At 36.7% G+C, this 22,693-nt stretch overlaps 3 protein-coding genes across 13 annotated transcripts in view; all 3 read right to left on the bottom strand.

Moving 5' to 3' along the window:
• Nucleotides 1-2,951: 2,951 nt before the first annotated feature.
• Nucleotides 2,952-11,909, bottom strand: LOC107729530 (troponin T, slow skeletal muscle-like). 4 transcript variants are annotated; one of them, XM_016540079.1, is made up of 15 exons: nt 11,827-11,909; nt 10,464-10,496; nt 10,336-10,349; nt 9,895-9,930; nt 8,764-8,790; nt 8,301-8,318; nt 7,812-7,833; nt 7,652-7,712; nt 7,327-7,443; nt 7,152-7,229; nt 6,927-7,040; nt 6,735-6,844; nt 6,450-6,540; nt 6,212-6,252; nt 2,952-3,184 (listed from the first exon to the last, which is right to left on the bottom strand). In XM_016540079.1, the coding sequence occupies exons 2-15, from the start codon at nt 10,487-10,489 to the stop codon at nt 3,139-3,141; spliced, it is 801 nt and encodes a 266-aa protein (XP_016395565.1). In that variant the 5' UTR covers nt 10,490-10,496; nt 11,827-11,909; the 3' UTR covers nt 2,952-3,138. The 4 variants fall into 4 exon arrangements, with proteins under 4 accessions (XP_016395565.1, XP_016395566.1, XP_016395567.1 ...); XM_016540080.1 differs by lacking the exon at nt 6,212-6,252 and adding an exon at nt 4,480-4,520; XM_016540081.1 differs by having other exon boundaries at nt 9,895-9,927.
• On the bottom strand, nt 11,833-19,826 carry LOC107729529 (PIH1 domain-containing protein 1). 3 transcript variants are annotated; one of them, XM_016540076.1, is made up of 11 exons: nt 19,726-19,826; nt 19,411-19,493; nt 18,967-19,024; nt 18,689-18,877; nt 17,892-17,953; nt 17,716-17,797; nt 16,191-16,287; nt 13,997-14,029; nt 13,685-13,763; nt 13,452-13,595; nt 11,833-12,013 (listed from the first exon to the last, which is right to left on the bottom strand). In XM_016540076.1, the coding sequence occupies exons 1-11, from the start codon at nt 19,772-19,774 to the stop codon at nt 11,903-11,905; spliced, it is 987 nt and encodes a 328-aa protein (XP_016395562.1). In that variant the 5' UTR covers nt 19,775-19,826; the 3' UTR covers nt 11,833-11,902. The 3 variants fall into 3 exon arrangements, with proteins under 3 accessions (XP_016395562.1, XP_016395563.1, XP_016395564.1); XM_016540078.1 differs by lacking the exon at nt 11,833-12,013 and adding an exon at nt 13,210-13,297; XM_016540077.1 differs by lacking the exon at nt 19,726-19,826 and having other exon boundaries at nt 19,411-19,659.
• A 235-nt stretch (nt 19,827-20,061) lies between these two features.
• Nucleotides 20,062-22,693, bottom strand: part of LOC107729571 (uncharacterized) — an 18,726-nt gene continuing 16,094 nt past the window's right edge. For 3 of the 6 annotated variants that reach the window (XM_016540142.1, XM_016540147.1, XM_016540143.1), the window contains 3 exons: nt 21,569-21,608; nt 21,368-21,390; nt 21,150-21,274 (listed from right to left, as the gene is read on the bottom strand). In XM_016540142.1, the coding sequence (XP_016395628.1) occupies nt 21,260-21,274; nt 21,368-21,390; nt 21,569-21,608 (78 nt within the window). In that variant the 3' untranslated portion in view covers nt 21,150-21,259. Of the gene's footprint in view, nt 20,865-20,958; nt 20,983-21,149; nt 21,275-21,367; nt 21,391-21,552; nt 21,609-22,693 lie in introns of those variants that run through there. The other 3 variants (XM_016540145.1, XM_016540146.1, XM_016540144.1) reach the window with 3 other exon arrangements.

Genomic DNA, 22,693 nt, shown 5'->3' with positions numbered 1-22,693 from the left:
CGCCAAATATTGTCCTATCCTAACAAACCATACATCAATGGAAAGCTTATGTATTCAGCTTTCAGACGATGTAGCTATACATCTCAATTTCAAAAAAATTTACCCTTATGACTGCTTTTGTGGTCCAGGGTCACAAATAGACATACAATAGTTGTAAAATTGTTGGGGGTAAAAAACAAAAAAATGTGAACAGGGAATTAGAGCCGGTGAGGGGTGGAAGTGTGGAGAAGATGAAGGAGACCAGAAAGGACACAAAAAATTATACAGAGTGAAAGGGAGAGCTTGGGGAAGGTTAGACAGATAGAGAGACAGCATTTTAAATAAAACGTAAATTAACTGGTTCAATATGAATTTATTAAAAACTACAAAACAGATTAACACAAGCCGAGATGCAATCGGTGCATTGCAAAGCTAGCAAAAATGATAGCAAATGACCAAGACTGCATCCAACGTTTAAGATATTAACATATAATATATCTTTAGAATAAGTTTTGGTTTTAGATTAATACTCACAAAAAAATATTCTTAACAGTGTTAATCTATATGACATCTAGCGAATTTGTGACTGTCATGCTACAACACTGCCGCTTTGAGAGCTAGCATCATGATTTTCAAATCGGTTTCTCAAAGGCTCTTCAGGTAGCTTGTATACATTAACATGTTTGGTCACACAGCAAGAACATTGTAGATAAAGACTTACCAGCAGGAGGTGTAGTGTTAACATGAAGTTTTGCTAGTCTACTAATTTATTATGAACAAACATGCGCTGATGGCCACCAGATGGTGGTTGCAGATCAACAATAAAACTAATGTCAGTAATTCTAATATATACATTCCCTGGCTTCAATGGGTGCAAAAGTCCTAATATAATGACGTGGACTTTAGAGTTCAAATGCAGCTGTTGCATGCAGTAGGCAGAGTCCTGTTCCTCACTAGAGCTAAGCAGGAGTTCAAATGCAGCTGTTGCATGCAGTAGGCAGAGTCCTGTTCCTCACTAGAGCTAAGCAGGCCAGATCCTGGTCAGTACACTGTTGGGAGACCCTTTGTGAAAAAGTAGGTAGCTTCTGCAACTAGTTTTAGTCTAGCCAGCAGGGAGTGCTCATTCCTTGGCTTGAATGGGTGCAAAAGTCCTAATATAATGACGCGGACTTTAGACTGTAAAAAGGAGCATCCTTCAGATGAGGCATTAAACTGGCCTGCTGACATTCTGTTTTCATGAATTCCCCGCCACAATTACGAATTTGACTTCTTTCTCTTTTTTTTTTTTAAGGCGGTAGCGCATTCTGATGCCTGGTAAGCCGCTGTGAAAAACTAGCTTGCTGCTGGAGCTAGTTTTAGTCCGGCCAGCAGAGGGTGCTCATTCCCTGACTTGTATGGGTCCAAAAGTCTTAGTATTACGATGCAGACTTCAGACTGTAAAAAGAAGCAACCTTTTGATGAAGCGTAAAACCGGCCCCTGTAAAAAGGAGTGTCGTTCAGATGAGGCATTAAACTGGCCTCCTGACATTCTGTCGTCAATAATTCCCCACATTATTTATGAATTTGACCTCAATGTTTAAGGTGGTAGCGCATCCTGATTGCCGTATTGAGCTTGTCCGGATGTGCTACCCCTCTGTTAGAGCCGTTTATTAAGGCGCAGTTTATTTTATTATTAAGGCGCAGACTAATATATATATATATATATATATACAGGCTATGTATACATATACATATATATAGGCTATGTATAATGTACCCGTTTTCTATTAAGTGTGCTTAACAACTATGTACTAACTTTTAAATCATTTGGTAAAATGCACTGTACATATATGTACATTACATTACTTATATTTTAAATACCTGCATGTAATTATATCTGTAATTAATTTCTGTAGGATACTTACACCTATAATTTCACTGCTGACACTGCCCCTTTCCCTTAACCCACCCACCTAACCACAAAACCTGTCACTGACCTTAGATGATACACGGGGCAATTTTTTGAGCAATGATGTTACCCTGTTACACAGGGCCCATGACCGATCTAAAGTATCCAGATAGACATGTATTACCCATTCTCAATGGGAAAGTGCCCACGCAACATTGCTCAAAAGTTGCCCTTGTATCATTACCTTAATAACCTTTACCTTAGCCCACCTCAGTATAGCAGTAAAAGTGTTTTGCAATACAACATGAACACAATAAGTACATTGTACTTTACTAAAAACTTAATATGAAGTGTGACCAATTTAATTACATTTAGAAAATATATAATTTTATATAAATGTAGACAACTGGAGGAAATAATGTGAAAAATGTACGTTAAATCATAGCCTAGCCTTCTGTTAAGACATAGTATAGTGTTAATGTGGGCCTGTCGATTGCCTCCAGCCAGCCTTAACAATTGAAGTACACACCTTTTGACAATTATACTTGTAATTTTATCACAAATATTTGCTGGGAGCTACAGCATACTGGCATTTTGTATGAGAGAGTTGAACACTCGTCTCAAAATCCTCCCTCATACAACCTGTTCTTTACTATTACGTCACTCCACCACAAGAGGCTTCAGGTCTGATGTACATAACAGTTCCAACTTGTGGGTTCCTTGATAACATCCCATTTTACTTCAGCAAACCTAATGAAAACTGACCAAAAGACATGTAGGAAAGTACATTTAAGGAAATGACTTGTGCTATTAATGGCGAGGCATGTGAACTGGAGACCACAATTTTTGTGCAGCATCATGAAAACAGGATTCTCAGGCCATGTTTTAAACACTATGAATGAAGACAGACATCTTTAAATGAAGTCAAAGCCACTTCAGTCTGACACACAACTTATTTTCATTTCCTCAACACACATTCCTCTTCCCTTTAGGAGGAAATTAGTTTCTGATGCATTAGCAGTCTGCTTTGCAAAGAATAAATTATGATTCAGATGCATTTTTTCATTTACATTTATTAATTTAGCAGACACTTTTTCCAAAGTGCCTTACGAATGAAAATAATACAGAAGTGATTCATCTAATCCAAGCACATCAGATCTGAGAGTTTTGAATACATTCAGAAATATAATTCTTTTGCAGAGGCTGTGAAATTGTCAGAAGAGTCAAAAGTAAAAGCATCCATGGTGTCTTTTCATTATTTTCCCAATTTCTTATTTCCAGCGACCTCCAACCTTTCCTTTACCATGGCCTTTTTTGCTGTGATAAAGAGAGAGGTGAGACATGAGCATAACTGAGACAGATTTCTATGGACTTTTTTCAAATATTTTTTCACTGAAGAAAAATGCTTAAGAAATAAGGGTTGGTTCGTCCAAAATTAAAAATTCTGTCATCAACATTAACTCCAAAACCTAGATGATTTCTTTCTTCTGTGAAACCATACCAAAAGATGGTATGTTGGTGACAAAACCGTTTCCGTTCCTATTGACTTTGAATGTATGCACAAATACAATGGAAGTCAACAGGAACCAAAACTGTTTGGTTATCAATATTCTTCAAAATCTCTTCTTTTGTGTTCAGCAGAAAATAAATAAATAAATGCATACAGGCTTACTGGACAAAATAAGGGTGAGTTACAGATGACAGAATATTCATTTTTGGGTGGACTATCCCTTTAAGTTTGAAACACACTATACAACTTTTGCCTAGCTTTTTGCACTGATTTGCAGTCTGGTGGAGTCGACACTAGTTGCCAAAAGTCAGAGCCAGACCACAGAATTTGAGCAGTCAGTTTTTACAGCTTTCGGATGTCACAGTTGTACACTCTTAAAAATAAAGGTGCTTTAAAGGTTCTTCACAGCGATGCCATAAAAGAACCATTTTTGTTTCCACAAAGAACCATTCGGTCAAAGGTTATTTAAAGAACCATTTCTTTCTTACCTTTTTATAATCTGAAGAATCTTCTTTCACCACAAAGAACCTTTTGTGAAACAGAAAGGTTCTTCAGATGTTAAAGGTTCTTTATGGAACCATTTAGACAAAAAGGTTCTTCTATGGCATCGTGAAGCACCTTTATTTTTAAGAGTGTATGCACACGTTTTTTTTTTTTTGCTTTCACTTTCGCTTTTAAAATTGATCACGTTCAGCAAGAAGGGGAGGAGAGGGGAGGGCAAGGCCCATGAATGCCCCACCTTGGCGCCGGCCCTGGCGTAGTCTGTGATGACTCCGATTGTTTAGCCTCACACTATGATTTTATCCAGTCTGAGAATGTCAAACATATGAACTCATATTGTTTTCATTTGACTTCTTGCAATGAGGCGAATTTTTCTGAGCGAGTTGTGTTTGGACTTGAATGTCTGTGTGTGTGTGTATGTGTGCGTGTGTGTGTGCGCGCGCTCGTGTATGTGCGCGCGTGTGTGTTCCTCAGTCATTTAAGTGTATGATTCCCAGTTTTTCTTGATAACCATTTACAAAGTTGGCAAGTGAATGCATCCAAGTGTTAAAAAATCTGATAAAAAAAAAAACAATATACTAAGTAACTTAATGTGACTTACAACTTTTGAGCATGAGAAATCCTGTTCAGCAGAACAACAATCTGTTGAGAAGGAAGCAACGTTCAGATAAATACATTTTTTGGCACTTTCACTGTCTTTTCACTCTTTCGGTTTTCCTCTAATTCAACCGAGCACAGATTAGTATTCACCAACACAAACACAGACAGATTTAATACTGTATAATCCTTCATTAGATGCCTACACCTAGATTCTCTCTCGGTGACTCAAATCACCACACCTCATACTTCTGTCTCTTCATTTGATCCAAGAGGTCAAACTTCTCTGACTCCAGCTGGAAAACCCAGTTCCACATCTCCTGAGCTCGCTGCCTGTTTTGTGGGAGTAAGGAACAGATATGATGCAAAACTGTCAGGTTTGAATAGACACCTATTCATGGAGCATGGGGGGAAAAATTTGAGTCTAAAAAGGAACACACTTTTCAATGTAAAATTAAACATCCTGTGCACATCTTGAATAACGATAAACATATGACTGTATTTGGATGAGTATGTGGGTGGTTACCTCAACCCATCTTCTCGCAGATTTTCGATGCCAAGAGGAGAGCGCCTCTCTGAAAGAGTCTTTCTCTTGATCTCTCGTCCCGTAAGACGCTTCCCCCGTTTCTGCTCTGCCTACAACACAAAAATGCATATGCACTGTACAAGCATTATTAATGTACGTATGGTAAGAAACATGTACACAACAGTAACTTACCTTGGCTAAGAAGCCACCAAAGTTTGCCCCCATATTGGACAAAACCTTCTTCTTCTTGGCCTCGTCTTCTGCTCTCTTCTTAGCCTCCTCATCCTCTTTCCTCTGACGCTCTTCCTGATGCGAGAGCGTAGATAATACATTTCACATCGATTTTATCTTGCAAGTGTTCTGTATTAAATTCCACATACGACTTAGAGAGCATTTTACGTTTCATTTCTGATTTACCGCAATCCTCGTCTGTCGGTCTCTTTCTTTCTCCGCTCTAACACGCTGCTGCTCTGCTCTTTCTGCCCGCCGCCGTTAAAAGGTTCTTCACAGCGATGCCATAAAAGAACCATTTTTGTTTCCACAAAGAACCATTCGGTCAAAGGTTATTTAAAGAACCATTTCTTTCTTACCTTTTTATAATCTGAAGAATCTTCTTTCACCACAAAGAACCTTTTGTGAAACAGAAAGGTTCTTCAGATGTTAAAGGTTCTTTATGGAACCATTTAGACAAAAAGGTTCTTCTATGGCATCGTGAAGCACCTTTATTTTTAAGAGTGTATGCACACGTTTTTTTTTTTTTGCTTTCACTTTCGCTTTTAAAATTGATCACGTTCAGCAAGAAGGGGAGGAGAGGGGAGGGCAAGGCCCATGAATGCCCCACCTTGGCGCCGGCCCTGTCGTAGTCTGTGATGACTCCGATTGTTTAGCCTCACACTATGATTTTATCCAGTCTGAGAATGTCAAACATATGAACTCATATTGTTTTCATTTGACTTCTTGCAATGAGGCGAATTTTTCTGAGTGAGTTGTGTTTGGACTTGAATGTCTCTGTGTGTGTGTATGTGTGCGTGTGTGTGTGTGTGTGCGCGCGCTCGTGTATGTGCGCGCGTGTGTGTTCCTCAGTCATTTAAGTGTATGATTCCCAGTTTTTCTTGATAACCATTTACAAAGTTGGCAAGTGAATGCATCCAAGTGTTAAAAAATCTGATAAAAAAAAAAACAATATACTAAGTAACTTAATGTGACTTACAACTTTTGAGCATGAGAAATCCTGTTCAGCAGAACAACAATCTGTTGAGAAGGAAGCAACGTTCAGATAAATACATTTTTTGGCACTTTCACTGTCTTTTCACTCTTTCGGTTTTCCTCTAATTCAACCGAGCACAGATTAGTATTCACCAACACAAACACAGACAGATTTAATACTGTATAATCCTTCATTAGATGCCTACACCTAGATTCTCTCTCGGTGACTCAAATCACCACACCTCATACTTCTGTCTCTTCATTTGATCCAAGAGGTCAAACTTCTCTGACTCCAGCTGGAAAACCCAGTTCCACATCTCCTGAGCTCGCTGCCTGTTTTGTGGGAGTAAGGAACAGATATGATGCAAAACTGTCAGGTTTGAATAGACACCTATTCATGGAGCATGGGGGGAAAAAATTTGAGTCTAAAAAGGAACACACTTTTCAATGTAAAATTAAACATCCTGTGCACATCTTGAATAACGATAAACATATGACTGTATTTGGATGAGTATGTGGGTGGTTACCTCAACCCATCTTCTCGCAGATTTTCGATGCCAAGAGGAGAGCGCCTCTCTGAAAGAGTCTTTCTCTTGATCTCTCGTCCCGTAAGACGCTTCCCCCGTTTCTGCTCTGCCTACAACACAAAAATGCATATGCACTGTACAAGCATTATTAATGTACGTATGGTAAGAAACATGTACACAACAGTAACTTACCTTGGCTAAGAAGCCACCAAAGTTTGCCCCCATATTGGACAAAACCTTCTTCTTCTTGGCCTCGTCTTCTGCTCTCTTCTTAGCCTCCTCATCCTCTTTCCTCTGACGCTCTTCCTGATGCGAGAGCGTAGATAATACATTTCACATCGATTTTATCTTGCAAGTGTTCTGTATTAAATTCCACATACGACTTAGAGAGCATTTTACGTTTCATTTCTGATTTACCGCAATCCTCGTCTGTCGGTCTCTTTCTTTCTCCGCTCTAACACGCTGCTGCTCTGCTCTTTCTGCCCGCCGCCGCTCCTGAGGACCAAATGGCCGACAATTAGTGCAAAGCAAAGAGAAAATAGAGTACAGAAAGTTTTTTGAAAAAACTGAGATGATCAAGATCAGGAATTACAATTCTCTCCTTCAGACCGATCAGTTCTTCCTCCTCTTTCTTCCTCTGCTCAAAGTGGACATCAATTAAAGTCTGCAACTCCAGAAAGTCCTTCTCCATCCTTTTTCTGTGAATATCCTGAGAGAGGAAATTATATAGATTTTCATAAAGTCTAAACAGCTTAAAACACACAATGGTATGTTTTCATGTCTTCATTGAACACACCATATAAACATTTACCCTGCATGGTGGGAAAAAAAGTGAACACTGCATTTTCTCAGTTTCCAGTTAATTTTAAACAGATGAACTGAACTGGACTGAAATACTGCAGTGAATTGGCACTTACATCGAAATCAACCCGCTCACCCTCTGGAATCTTTGGAGGGGCAAGTTGTGGAACCATTGGCCTGTGTGAGAAAGGGGAATTAGCACGAGATTGAGGGGAATGAGTGCAAGAAGACATTAGGAAAATGCAGAGCATGCTTGTGAAGAGTCTGAACACTTACTTGGGCCGGGGTCTTTCCTCCTCTGCAAAAGGGTGCAACGAACAGGGAAAAAAGAAACAAGGAAGTTCTTTTCAAACGTAGTCATAAAGCCCTTCCTATTCACACACAACTGTACAATAGTCCACTAGTCTTGCTGACTTTTGTGGGGCGTCATACTGAATTACACTGGTTGTATAAAATATGTTTTTCTGCCTCGTTTTGACATTTTCCCATTTTATAAATATCTGGAAATTCTTTTAAATAAAGCTGGTCCCTCTGATGCAACACAAGACTAAAGGACACAGCTGTCACAGGGTTCCTTTAAGAACTCTTCAGTGATTTATTACAGTTAATATAACATTTTGGGTTGGGAAAAAACATGTCAGTCTGGCGAGTAACACAAAAGAGCCGCAAAAGTTGAATTTGATCAGATATTTAGAGCCTCTTCCCACTAATCTATATATATAAAAAAAAGAGTCAAAGTAAATATTTTCAACTAAAATCCCTCACCTTCTTCCTGAGTCTCCTCTGATGAAAAAATACAAGAACATATTAACAACAGAGAACAATGGGCGACGTGGAAATAACATGGTCAAAAAATTAGTAGATAAGCAGACATTTGACAAATAATAACGATGTGTGAAAAAAAAAATACTGTTCAGACATAATGCAAATCTCCAATCCAATTTCTTATTGTGTGACTGGGCATGCAACCTACTCTCGCACTCATTTCATTAGAAAAAAAAATGTAATGTGTTCCACAGTGTGCAGCCAAATGTTTACAAAAACACACCATATATTTGCATTACACATGTCTAAAATGAAGTTATATTTCAAATTACTGACTACGTGATTTATTAAATATAACACAGCCCTTACACACAATACTAAAAATGCATGTTACATGCACAATCTTCCCTAAGGTTTATATTTTACATGCCATTCTGGTGGTGCATGTCTTTGTATCAAGTACCTTGATAGTCTGTATACTCCTGCTGTTCTGTAATATAGACTCAACAAATAAACATGAAAACAAATCAAACATATCAATATCTTTAACAGAGACAGAGAATCTTGGCATTCAGTCCTCAGTAATCCTTATCTGTCCTTATTTGCCTTCCTCTTGCTCCGTTTCTGCATGTCTTCTTTTAAACAGGATAAAGTATGTGTTTTGATCGAATGTGGATTTTGACTTTTTTTTTTTTACATCAATATACTAATTTACTATGTTTTTATTAGCCTACCATACTATTATTAAAACCAGATCAAATTTTATTATCAATTTTATTAACATTATTACATTACTCAAAAATATTGTGGAAAGTTTACATTTTGCCAATCATTACATTGCAGCTGATTACTTCAGCAATCCACTTCTCTTTTATTTCTATTTCTTTCTATTATGTATTACAAGTCCTCAAGTACTTTGTCTGTCATGAACATCAAGAAAGATATATTTACCTTCATCTGAAAATATGAACTAGAGAACTATTGCCTATTTTTGTATGTGCGTTTTTGGACCATACATTTTCAGTACATCACAAATGATGGCTGCAGAAACAGAGGTGCAGCTTTAAAGGAACACTCCAAAACTCTTTGGTCATTTTTGAGCGAGATGCTAACGGTCTAATCAGATTCAATGATCTATGCTAAGCTGCAGCTAAAAGTGCTACCGCCAGACCCGGAGATCGGCTGAATGGATTTGAAAACGGTAAAACTCAACTGTTTAACTCTAGGGGAGTTGGAAAATTAGCCTATTTTCAAAAATAGTGGAGTGTTCCTTTAATTTTACAGATTATTTCTAGTTAATTTTGATTCACATGTAACGTAATAATGTACATACAGTTATGAACATAATCAGTGGAAATAATCCCAAAACAGTGTGATGAGACATTCGGCGCGTGATTGAAGCTCTACTCCCAGTCATGTGACTTTGTGCTGAATTTTACAGCTGCTGCCTCACTTTCACACTATTTCGGCTGGTGTCGCTTTCTGCATTACATACTATCTCATATTTTGTAATATTTAATTGTGTACGGCCTATTATTTTCTAATCGACTTTAAAGAGACTTTGTTTTGAACTCTTGATGAGGTATTATTTTACCTGCTCCTGCATCCTCTGCAGCCTCCTCCTCCTCTGCTTCTCACAAATAAACAAACCACAATGACAAGATGATGGAGGAAAAGGAAAACATAAGTGAATATCAAGAGAGCACGTGAGGACAATCAGGAGAGAATATGAGTATGTATATAAATAAGTGTGTGCAAAGGATTATGTAAGTGTACACCATTTGTTAGGGATGTGCGCCAACAGCAGCATGATATCAGATCAGTCTGTAATAATAACCCTTCCAGGAAAAGGCATTGTGAAAAGCCTAAGCACCCAATCAGACTCATGCATAGCTCCGTGAAACCAACTGAAGCTCAGCAGGGCCTCGAGAGACATCTATAACTGGCCTCTGGGTACACATTATGCCAAGGATTTACTGATAATCACTAAAGCTGAAGTTTTAGAGGGCAAAAAAAACAGAACAATTCTACTCACCCTCTGCTTGTTCACTATGAGGCCATTTAGGAAAAGAAAAGAAAAGGAATGAGTAAAAATCACAGTAAATGTAATGCTTTATTAGACCGATAATCAGTAATGATAGAAAAAAAAGAAACATTACTCACTCATATTCCTCCTCTACATCAGACATGGTGAAACTGCATGAGAGAAGGAGGAAGAGAAAGCGAGAGTGAGACAGACAGTACATCGAAAAATAGCTTAACGTTTCGTAATAGCTTTAGAAAGAGGATGAGAGAGCAGGAGAGAGTGACAAAGCCAAAGTAGCATCAGATCTAAATTGTTCCATTGTCCCAAAGTGCTGACATCTGATTGAATGCTTCATATGAAGACTGATGGGGTGGGAACAGGTGGGAATGCTCAGACAAAGACAGGGTCAGATACGATTTCTGACACTTTCTTCGTTCGGTTCTTCCATTACTACAGTTTCAGACATGTTAGTTCTGTAGCACCTAGTTCTGTTTTGCACAACTGTCAACTAAGTGATTGTTGTGAACCTGGCCTTTCTCTAACTGAATCTTATGGATTTGATTGCAGGAATTGCAGTTAATGACTGTCATACACTGTATAATTGCAGTCATTAACATTCCGCTGTCAGATTCCTTTCCCTCTGCCTCATCATTCACATCAGTGCCATATCATAACTGCTATTTGAAACAAATTTATAGCTACAGTGTCATCGCCAGAGAGAATTTATGAGGCATGTAGCTGTCACCACACCTCTTGTACTTTACCGTCTCTGGACAAAGGCTTGCAAGCACATGCAGTGCCCACCTAAAACCAGCGTCCTTTCAACAGTTCAACCTTGCTGCTACTTTGCTAATGAGATTCTCAGCATCTAAAGAGCACGAGTCTGGCAATTTCTGCACGAAAGGATCAAATTACAAACAGAAGATGTCCCTCGCTCTGGATCAACCCAAGTAGGGATAGACGCAAGAGACAACAGGATGAGAAAGTGGAAGACAGAGAGGGCGTTTGAGGGGCGAGTAAGGTTATGGGAGGTCATAGCGGCATTAACCACAGAATTCTGACGGGTTAATTTTAGCCAAGGACGCAGGGGGAGATTATATGAGTTACGGCGAATCTTTATTGCTCTGAAAGTGAATTTTATTCATAGTTTTGTAAGTCCATTTGGTCTAAGACTAAATCAAACGCTGCACAAATCAGTGCAGACTACTACAGGCAATTATGCCAGGAAGATGTATGCAGGTTATGAACATCATTAGTGAACTACATACTGTTCTGCCTTTAGTTAATTACATCAATTTTTGAGTCCTAAATAAGCACATGTCTGGTACAGGACACTAAAACACAATAATGGATAACTAACATTATTATACTGTAATTGCACACAAGAACTTAAAATCAACAGACCTTCTGAAAAATACTGAAAATTCAATTACTTTTCTCCAGATGGAAAGAAATTACTAAAAATGCAATTGTTTGAGAAGTTACAAAAAATACTTTTACCTTTTGGTGATGGTAGGATGGGTTCACAGTGGATGATAAACAGGCACACAAAGGATGAGAGGACAGTCCCCGTGAATTATGAGAGTTTTGTAATGCGGGACAATGGCTCGTTTTTATATGAGGACAGGGACAGATGGAGGGTGTTAGCAGCTACGGCATAGGACCATGGATGGATTAGAAATGAACCCTGGGACAGAAAGATGACCACCACGAGGGATTAGGGGAGACAGTGGGAATGACCTCACACAACAAACACAGGGATATAAAAAGAGATAGAAAAAAACAAAGAGACAGTTGGGAACAAAAATAACACAGGGGATTTAGACACAATTCTTCCCAGAAGACATATTTTCTATTGGACACAATGTAAAATAAGGTAATGGCTAAGACAACTTAGAGGTAAATGGATGGGCTCCCATTTCTTGTAGGTATTGGTCAGGAATATAAAAGAAAGTTTTGTTTGTCCTTCTACCTTTTTTTAATTCAGATAATTAGCCAAAATACTAACCCTGCAGATAGTTGATTGAAGTTCCAGTAGATGGAAAAGTTGCTGATATATGCAGTGAGGTCAAAGGCAACATGTTCAGCTTGCACAATTGTTGCCTTGTTGCGAAATTACTTGGCCTTTGGCTGAATGGCAATACAACAGACTTTAATAGATTACGATTCAGTTATTTTGTTGTAAAAGGACATCTTTTGCCTGCAGATTACAATAACTTTGAGGCTTACAATGGTCACTTTATTTTCTTTCTGTGAACATGAATTTTCTAGTCACATTTTCTACTCACAGTTTTATTGAAGAACATTTATTTATTTATTTATCAATATTTGGTTCATAGTCCTTCCAGAGTTTGTTTAGGTTGCTCACATATTTGTACAATTACACAGTGGACATTTATTCCAATCAATGCCAGTTCAGTGGTTCTCCAGCTCTTTTTAAAAATAGAGTTTCTCTAGACTGTGACTTTCAAGCCAGACTTCAATAATACTAACTTTTTTCCATGTGACTTCACTAGAACATGCAGTGTTTGCTTCTATTTACATTGCATTGGGCTTTAATCAAAGCACCAACAAAGTTCTTGATTAAGAAAAATATGCAAATCGTATTTCGTGTGGGACTGCACCAAACATTGAGCCTTTGCACTCATCAGAGCACAGAATGTCCTTCAACAAACTCTTAACATAACAGTCCTAGTAACAATAATCCATGGCAGAAAGTAGGGCAACAAAAGAGACATTGTCAGAAATGTATCTCTAAAAAAACCATATATAATTATATAAATTATATATATATTATATATATGTTAAATATAATTTGGTTATATATTCAACCTTTATATAATTAGTTACAGATTAAATCTTATTGAGCAACACACATAACACTTTCTGTATACAAAATGAAGTTTATTATGAAGTAATAGCCTTGCAATAGTTTTTATGAAGACAATACTGGCATGGTCACTGTGAGCGTCTGAAAAGAAAATAGGAAAAGATTGTATGAGACATACTGCAAATCCACACCAGCACTAATATAATGGGTCAAAGAGTGGTCATTGTGTAGCGGTTAAAAAAAGACAATACAAAAAGACCTGAAATTGGGCAATGCTATCCTGACAAGAACTCACCTGTGTGTTTGTGTTGAACTGGGCAACACTGTTTTCTTGGTCAATAAGAAGGGGAAAGAAAATATCCAAGTGGAAAAGAGAAGATCGAGCATTCAGCACTAGTCTGTCTTCTCCCAAATCCAGAACAAGAGAGCAAGCAGATATCTAGTGAAGAAGACGGCAAAGCCTCGAATCTCATACTTTGTGTTAACATGTAGTTGAACGTAGTCCAAAACCAGGCCTCCATTACTCACCACTCCAGGAAGCAGGATCTCAGCGATCAGATGCTCTACATTTCCACTTGGGGGCTCCACTAATAAACTGAACTCTGGACTGGAGTTAATAAAGCACAATAAAGGCATAAATTATTAAATTGCAGGTAAAGTTCTGCCTCACAATAACCAATTGTATATATCACACTGAGCATAACAAATGGGGCAAAACTAAGTCTTTGCACTCATCTCTGGGTTGTCAAACATAAGTGACAGCAAAACACGAAAGGGACACACCAAACAATTTACAAATGCATTTAAAAAAAAAATAAAAAAAACTTCAAATAAACGTACCGTTTGGTTGATGAAGGCAAGGAGTCAGATTCCCTGTTCACAGAGAACAAAGTGATTAGAGGAATTCCAGGTGTAGCTACTCAGCAGGTTAACAATCAGAATGGGATCAGGTACACACTACACAAAAGAGCAATGAGCCACAGATGGACCGCACACACTGACAAATCACTAATCACATGACACATACGCACAGTAACAGACAGGCAAAGTGTCACTGAACAGGTCCAGACAGAATGTGTCAATGATTTTTGAACAAATTTGGCAGCATTCTGTGAAAACTATTTCACTTTAGTAAAATGTGTTAAACAGTAAGTATAAAAATCTTATTGGTAGCTGAAAGCACAATTTTTAGACAAAATATTAAAGAACCAAACACACAAGGGGCTTGCGATGAGATAATTATTATCTATAATTGAATTTTTCAACTGTAAATATACCACTTCCGCACTAATAGAAAATGATGAATAACTAATACATCAATGAACGTCAAAGTAAAGTATCGAAATCGCACCCCTCCTTCAGGCACACCTAGTTGGTGTCAAGTATGATGAACAACTATTTATTTTGTTACAATGCTGTATAACCCAACTTGTTTGAACACTGCCAGAGGGCCTTCTGTTGTAAGAAAGCTATAACTGAAAACTTTGCTGTTCAGAAGTCTTAAAGGGGCAATCACGATTAGTTTTGTAAAAATCGACGCGTTTCAAAAAGGCGGGGCATAGAGGAGAAACAATAATGTACAGTATGTGGAAAATAATGTTTTTTTTTTTACTTTAAACCGCATAAACACATTTCATTACACCAAATACACAAAATAATGTTCTTTTTAGCAGCATCATATGACCCCTTTAATAATGAATGAATACATGTGAATACATGAATAAGAAATGGCACACTTTTCTGATTCTTTGTGAGTATTTTTAACACATGAAGGCCTAACTGTTATTTCCTCAGCAAGACTGTAATGATGTGTTGATTAATCTACAGTACTGGAATGAATACCTGTTTTGGAAATGTTCCGCTCCATTTCAACTAAACACATCTGTGTTGATGCTTAAAACCCAGCACAATGGATAGAGCACCAAGTGGACAAAGTCCAGCAATTATATATCCACTGTGTTGATTTTACTTCCAGGGACAGATGGCAGTATGGCGGGAAAATAAACATGGTAGCTGCAAATGGCAACAAAAAACTGCTTTGAGCAAAATTCCTTCCTTTGCAATACTGATCCAGAGATGTCAGCCCATTTTAGTTGTCTTTTCATGTTGGGTTCAGAGGCAAGTCACCTTCAATTATACCACTGTTTGCATTTATATATTTTTTGTTATAATTAATGGAGGTTTTGTAGCACACTTTACAAATATTTTTGGGAAATGAATAAAAATGATTCCCTGAAGAAGGCTTGTTGCCGAAACGTTTGATTGTCAATTGCTCCGTTGCAAAATTAAAATAAATTACAAGTCATTAAGAAGATACAGCGAGTGCGGATCCTTTATCTGAAAGCAAAATGTTTACTATCTATTGACAGAGCTGTTTGCAGAATGTCACTATTTTGGCCAATTCAATACTAATAAAATACACTAATATAGTGTATGGTGTATTAATAAATATAACCGAATTATGTTTATTTTCATATTAAGATTTTTCAATAAATATCGATTCTCAAATACTCATTTTCCACAGTATTACAGATACCACTTGTGCTTTCTCACTCTCTCTTCAAATCAATAGACTAGTGAACCCCATTACTTCATGTGCAGTAAGTTTAACATGCATTTGAAGGGAACTGATTGTCTTCAGAAAAGTTCAAATGCCATTTTCCGGTCAATAAAGTGATATTTACAGACGCAGTACTGCTTTGTGTACAGGGTAACCGCTGTATTTCTGCTATCCCATGAGCGGTATGTGCTTTTTACAAAACCTTTTGTTAGTGTCAAAACTTTAATTGTTAACAGTAAAGTTGGTTTAATCGCTGTTTTACTGTAATTTTATAGTTTATGATGTTACCATAGACATTGGTGTTAACATGTAGTTCTATTCTGAACAACATCTGAATTTTCTGAAACAAACGGCTGATTCCAGTACATTAGTAGGCTTCTTAATAAGTATTATTTGTTTTCCTTCTCACAACCTGATCCTTCCTTCTCACCACCCCAATCACCCCAAAAAGACTCATTTTGAAGAAGACCTCACTTTGAGTCAATTTCCTGGATAATAGGCTTGCTCTTGGCACGAATATTTTGTTCTGCTATGGAGCCCATGAACTTCCTGTTCTTCAAAATTGTAACATCTGAAAAAAAAAAGGAAATGATAGGATCAATGGACATGGTGGAAATTAACGGTGGCTTGGGGTAAAAATGCCCCCCCAAATTCCAGATAAGGGGGAAAAAAATGTCCCTACACAATTAAGCTAGACTTATTATTTCTGACACAATTAAAGTGAAAAGTGTCAAATGTGTCATTACATTTACAGTGGATTTGCTCATGTTGCTTAAGTTTTCTTTTTATGCATGTTTTGCAGCGTTGAGCATTATAACCAATCACCCATGTTTCTGCTGATGCTTATGAATGCAATGTCCAATCAGAAGTGTTTTTGAGTTTTTCAGTGCACACACTCACTGACTGAATGCTGAATGCTATCATCATAAGATGTATTTTGCAGTGTAGACAGCAAAAATGCATATCTCACTTTATTTAATTTATTCCCAGTTTGACTAACCATTTTGTTTTTCATGCTACTGAAACAAACCAATGTGACGTTTCGATTTTCTAATCTGTAAAATGAAATAAATTAATTAACAGTTCTTAGTTTTTGTCTGTAGCCAGAATATGACATGCTATCCCCCCCACCCCCCAAAAAAACACTTTTTATTAAAGGGGTCATATGATGCGATTTCAAGTTTTCCTTTCTCTTTGGAGTGTTACAAGCTCTTGGTGCATAAAGAAGATCTGTAAAGTTGCAAAGACTAAAGTCTCAAATCCAAAGAGATATTCTTTATAAAAGTTAAGAGTCAACCACGCCTACCTAAAACGGCTCGTTCTAACACGCCCCCACATGTCTATGTCACTATGTGGGAAGATTTGCATAACACAGCCCAAATGTGAGGGGGCTTTGTTGAAAACGATGTGTTTGAGAGAGGCGGGGCATAGAGGACCTACAATAATGTACAGTATTTGAAAAATAATGTGTTTTTTGAACATTAAAGCATGTCAACATATTCTGTTACACCAAATACACAAAATAATGATCTTTAAAATAGCATCATATGACCCCTTTAATCGACATTATTGATCATTACTGCAATAACAAGAGCAATAACAATGACTTCATGCATGCCATGATATTGCAGCTTCACCCTCTGTTTTTTTTATTTATAAGCTATTTTCATTGCAATTTTTGTGTAAATACATACATGAGCAGTCTGTGTAGATAAATGCCATGTCAAATGCAGCTTCTGTTCCAACAGAAGCTGCATTTGTGTAAAGATGGTTTTTGTTGATGTAATTGGTAACAGTCTATAGTATTGTGATGATTGAAGTAACTGGTTAAATGTACGTAGCTGACATATCACACATTGACAAAACACACAGATACATTTAATGTAATTTTTAAAAAATCGCCCTCACAAAAGAAAGAAAAAAAAAGCCCCTGGAAATTAATTCCAGGCAGCAAATATTGCACCTTAATGGAAAAGTTAGTTGCTGTATTTAGTCTGACCTCTGCTCAACTCAAGGTTGTACTTGTTTTCCAGTCCCTCCAAAGAAACTGCAATAAGAAACTGCTGGAACAGGGTATCTTTCTGTTGGGTACAAACAGTCACAGTGATAGACATGAATGCAGTCACATATTTCCGAGGTACTTTCAGTGCGTACATTCAAATATAAGACACACACCTGACATTTCTGGAAGAACTCATCGTTGATCACGACATCATACACAGTACAGCCTTGTGAGCCTGGCAAACATAATATCTTAAATGCACTTCAAGAATATTTGAATTTGATACTTCCTTATCATATGTGACCCTGGACCACAAAACCAGTCATGAGTAGCACAGGTATATTTGTAGCAATAGCCAAAACCGTACCGTACATATATCAAAACTTAATTTTTTATTAGTAATATGCATTGCTTAGAACTTCATTTGGACAACCTTAAAATTTATTTTCTCAATATTTAGATTTTTTTGCACCCTCCGATTCCAGATTTTCAAATAGTTGTATCTCGGCCAAATATTGTCCTATCCTAACAAACCATACATCAATGGAAAGCTTATTTATTTCAGATGATTAGTAATATGCATTGCTTAGAACTTCATTTGGACAACCTTAAAATTTATTTTCTCAATATTTAGATTTTTTTGCACCCTCCGATTCCAGATTTTCAAATAGTTGTATCTCGGCCAAATATTGTCCTATCCTAACAAACCATACATCAATGGAAAGCTTATTTATTTCAGATGATGCATAAATCTCAATTTCAAAAAATTGACCCTTATGACTGGTTTCGGGTCACATATATGAAAGTCATTATATGGTTTGTGTCCTTATGATTATATTCATTACTGTATATGGTTGGTGTCAACCAGATTAGACTCCGCCTTGCATTAAAACAATACATTTCAGTTTGAATTATGGAAATGATAATAAAAGGAGAATGGAGTAAATTTGAAAACGTGAATGCCTCTCACTGTTGTCCACTTCTGTATGTGGCTCGCCGAGACTCATGGGCACTCTGTAACTCGTCGGGTCCTCTGACTCCAGTAGTTCCACGAGTGCTTCCTGGGACAGATGAGGAGGGGGCGGCACCGCCTGTGACTGACAGATATTCAGAAAGACCTTCTTTTTGTCTGGCATTGAGGAGGTCTTCACGCACATGCCTGGCATAAAGATAATAAATTCAGACAGGTCTCAAAATATAATGGTTCTGACCAGTCCTAAGAAAATGTTTGTAAAATATCAGACTAACCAGGTTGTGGACGGATGACTTTGGAAGGGGGACTTTCGCTTTGCACTTTTCCCATGGTCTGTAAGGTTGGATAAAAAAAACAAAATACAAAATACAATTCCATACAAAAAAAAACTCAATGTGACTGAGTCTGTCAGTCCCTAAACTCTAACCCCCTAATCAACTTTTGTGTTTAGTAAAAAACAGTCAGTAATACAGGTCCGTAACAAAATATGGACGAGCATTTTCATTTTCGAGTGAACTTTCCCTTTAAATGTGCATTTTTTTTGTTGCACATGAAATGAAACGTTTACTGTGACACTCGACTTTTAAAGTGTAATAATAGGTATTATTACACTGCTTCGAAAATACAGTATGCGTTTCCTATATAACACTTACTATAATTTCCTATATAATACTTACATAACATATATAATTTTAGCGGAGTTGTGTCAAAGCGGTTACCTGCAGCAAAAGTTGTTGATACAGCTCTTCTTGCTGTTTCTGCTCTAGTTCAACGCCGAGGAGAGACGCGTCTGTTTCCATGACTAACGTTACACACGCGGAGGTACAGGACAAATCAACACATTTTATAACAACACCCACATTTCAAGTGAGTAATCTGAACAGCTAACGTTAGTATCTATCCAAAGCGCCACGGAGTGCACAGACACAACCGCACATGCTAACTGCTAACGTATGAAGATAAACTAAGCGCTTACGAATGCAGAACACGCGGATATGAAGCCAAACAGCTTGTTTACAGAATGATATACTCACTGAGAGACTTAGACATGCAATACAATATATGCAATAATGATATCAGCATGTGCTGTTCAACAAGGCGTTAGGAGAAGAGCCTTTCTTGTAGGTGTCAAAATAAAAGTACTTTGCTTAGACCGACGGCTTCACTCCTCAAAGGAGAAAGAAATGACGCAAGCAAATGTGTATGTGCCGTGCTGGATGTGACAGGTGCCTGATTTAATTAAATAAAAGATAAAACAAAAAAAATCAACACTAGTTATTTTACATGAGAATATGAATATAATATAGTAGGGAACACATATACTACTTCATGGTAATGAAGACACAAAATAATGAAAATGACTGTCCATCTGTTTTTTGTTTTTTTAATGATAACTTTTTAGTGCCATTTAATGAGGTCTAAGATACACATGATCATATTTCCTGTTTTACTGGATGTGTTTTGCAGCAAACAATTATCAATTTTACACAAAAGCACAAAGATCAATAACATAAAATTTACATTCTCTGAGATACCCAGAAATATATTATGCATGTCCTCTCTTACACGCAAACATAGCAAAATATAAACATAGTAAGATATCGTATAAAATAAACAATACAATAAAATACAAACTCCTGAAAACAACAGGATATATAACTTTTTTGCAGCGGTATCTTGGCTGTAAATACTTTTCGTTCCCCTGTCTGGTACAACCATTCGGGGCCTGAATGCTAAAGGGGATGGATTTTTTCCCAATAATTTCTGTACTAGTTATAATATTTTTGTGTAAACAAAAATATATAATAGACAGAACAAAGAGAACCGGGGATGGGTAAGTAGATCAAATAAAAACAATGATAATAAATACCAAGATGAATCAAATAAAGTGTTAAAAAGAGGGGGTTTCTTCTATTGCAAATTATGGTCTATTTAAAGTATTTCTTAAAACATATCCCATGTACCTGATAGATGACGGATAACAGTTACAGAGGCACATTCAAGACAATCACAATTAGAAACTGAAAAATACACAAGCTGTGTGGGCATGTCAGGCACATTGCCAGTCACAGATTTAAAAACAGCACTGTGCCATGCATAGAGAGTGTGGATGCAGTAACAGATGACTGGAGAATGATTATGTAGCTGGAGAAACACGTCAACAGGTGACCCACTTGAACAAGAAAAAAAAAAGATTAGATGTATAAAGAATAAATACAGAAACTCAGTGATTAAAAATTAGATGAGTGACAAAAAAATCAGCTTACCGAAGTGCTAAAATGATTCATTTACTGCAAGAAAAAAAGGGGAAAGAAGAATAATGTAAATACTCTAACGTCTATTTAAAGTATTTCTTAAAACATATCCCATGTACCTGATAGATGACGGATAACAGTTACAGAGGCACATTCAAGACAATCACAATTAGAAACTGAAAAATACACAAGCTGTGTGGGCATGTCAGGTACATTGCCAGTCACAGATTTAAAAACAGCACTGTGCCATGCATAGAGAGTGTGGATGCAGTAACAGATGACTGGAGAATGATTATGTAGCTGGAGAAACACGTCAACAGGTGACCCACTTGAACAAGAAAAAAAAAGATTAGATATATAAAGAATAAATACAGAAACTCAGTGATTAAAAATTAGATGAGTGACAAAAAAATCAGCTTACCGAAGTGCTAAATGATTCATTTACTGCAAGAAAAAAAGGGGAAAGAAGAATAATGTAAATACTCTAACATTCTTGTCATGTATACATGGCTGAATGTCCAAGACAGCTGTAAAAGCTTTAGTAAAAGCTTCATATATATCCTGCTCATTTGAAGCCTTTTCCATAATCTACAAAAAGGGTGTTACCTAATCAGATGTCTACCTTGTAACTCTAAGTGTGTCATCTCTCTGGATGTTTTTGACTGTAAAAAAACAAAACAAAAACAAAAAATCATCACTGAGTGTATACTGAAGGCCTTAAGCCCATCACTGATGAAGCTGCTCTCATAAGAGACAACTTAACTGGTTTCATTAACAAAGGTTCAAAATATTACATAAATAAAATAGTGCTGTCAAACGATTAATCACGTTTTTTTTCAAAAGTTTTTGTTTACATAATAAATATACACAATATACACATATATTATGTATATATAAATACACACACATACAGCATATATTTTGAAAATATTTACATGTATTTACATGTATATATTTATATTCATATAATTTATATCACATATAAATATTTAATATATAAACGTAACATGTTTTTCTTAAATATATACATGCATGTGTGTGTATTTATATATATATAATAAATATACACAGTACACACTCATATATCATGTAAACAAAAACTTTTATTTTGGATGCGATTAATCGCGATTAATCGTTTGACAGCACTAAAATAAAACATACTGATATAAAAGTTATTCTTTTAGTTAAAACTTAAAATAATGCCATAAAAGATTGCCATGTGAGCAAATTAAGGATTTGCAGTTAATTTACATTTTAAAGAAATAATCCGTAATAAATAAAAATCCATAATCCATAATAATGCTTCCTCCAGTGAAAATGCCCATCCCGTGTTATCCTCTTACATTAAAAATTTGTTTAGAGCTGTTTTGGACTGTTTTAACTTTTAAACCGTGCTTGATCTGTGCATATTTCTCTTCTTACTCAGACAAAAGTATTTTATTAGTCCCAAACAGCCGAGTCCGAGTCCAACGAAACACTATTATTTATTAGTATCTTAACATTGTTTTAACCTTTACAACTAGAAAAACGCAATGTCCATTTAAATGTAACAAAAGCAAACCTCTGTTGTATCTTTCCATTTAGATTTTTTATTAATAATTAGTGCCCTGTTTTGCTTAGCAAACTTAAAGTCATGTAACAGAAGTTATGGCTGAACTGATTTATGTATTGTGACATATTTCAGAGTGAAACAGGTTTTAGAATGTGAAAAATTAAAGGGCAGGACTTAACTTCACTCATCGTTAAA

Source organism: Sinocyclocheilus rhinocerous, unplaced genomic scaffold (assembly GCF_001515625.1).
Source record: "Sinocyclocheilus rhinocerous isolate Xijiao unplaced genomic scaffold, SAMN03320098_v1.1 scaffold697, whole genome shotgun sequence".
NCBI lineage: Eukaryota > Metazoa > Chordata > Actinopteri > Cypriniformes > Cyprinidae > Sinocyclocheilus > Sinocyclocheilus rhinocerous.
Note: the sequence above shows the minus strand (reverse complement) of the source record. Positions and strands in the feature narration are given on the sequence as shown.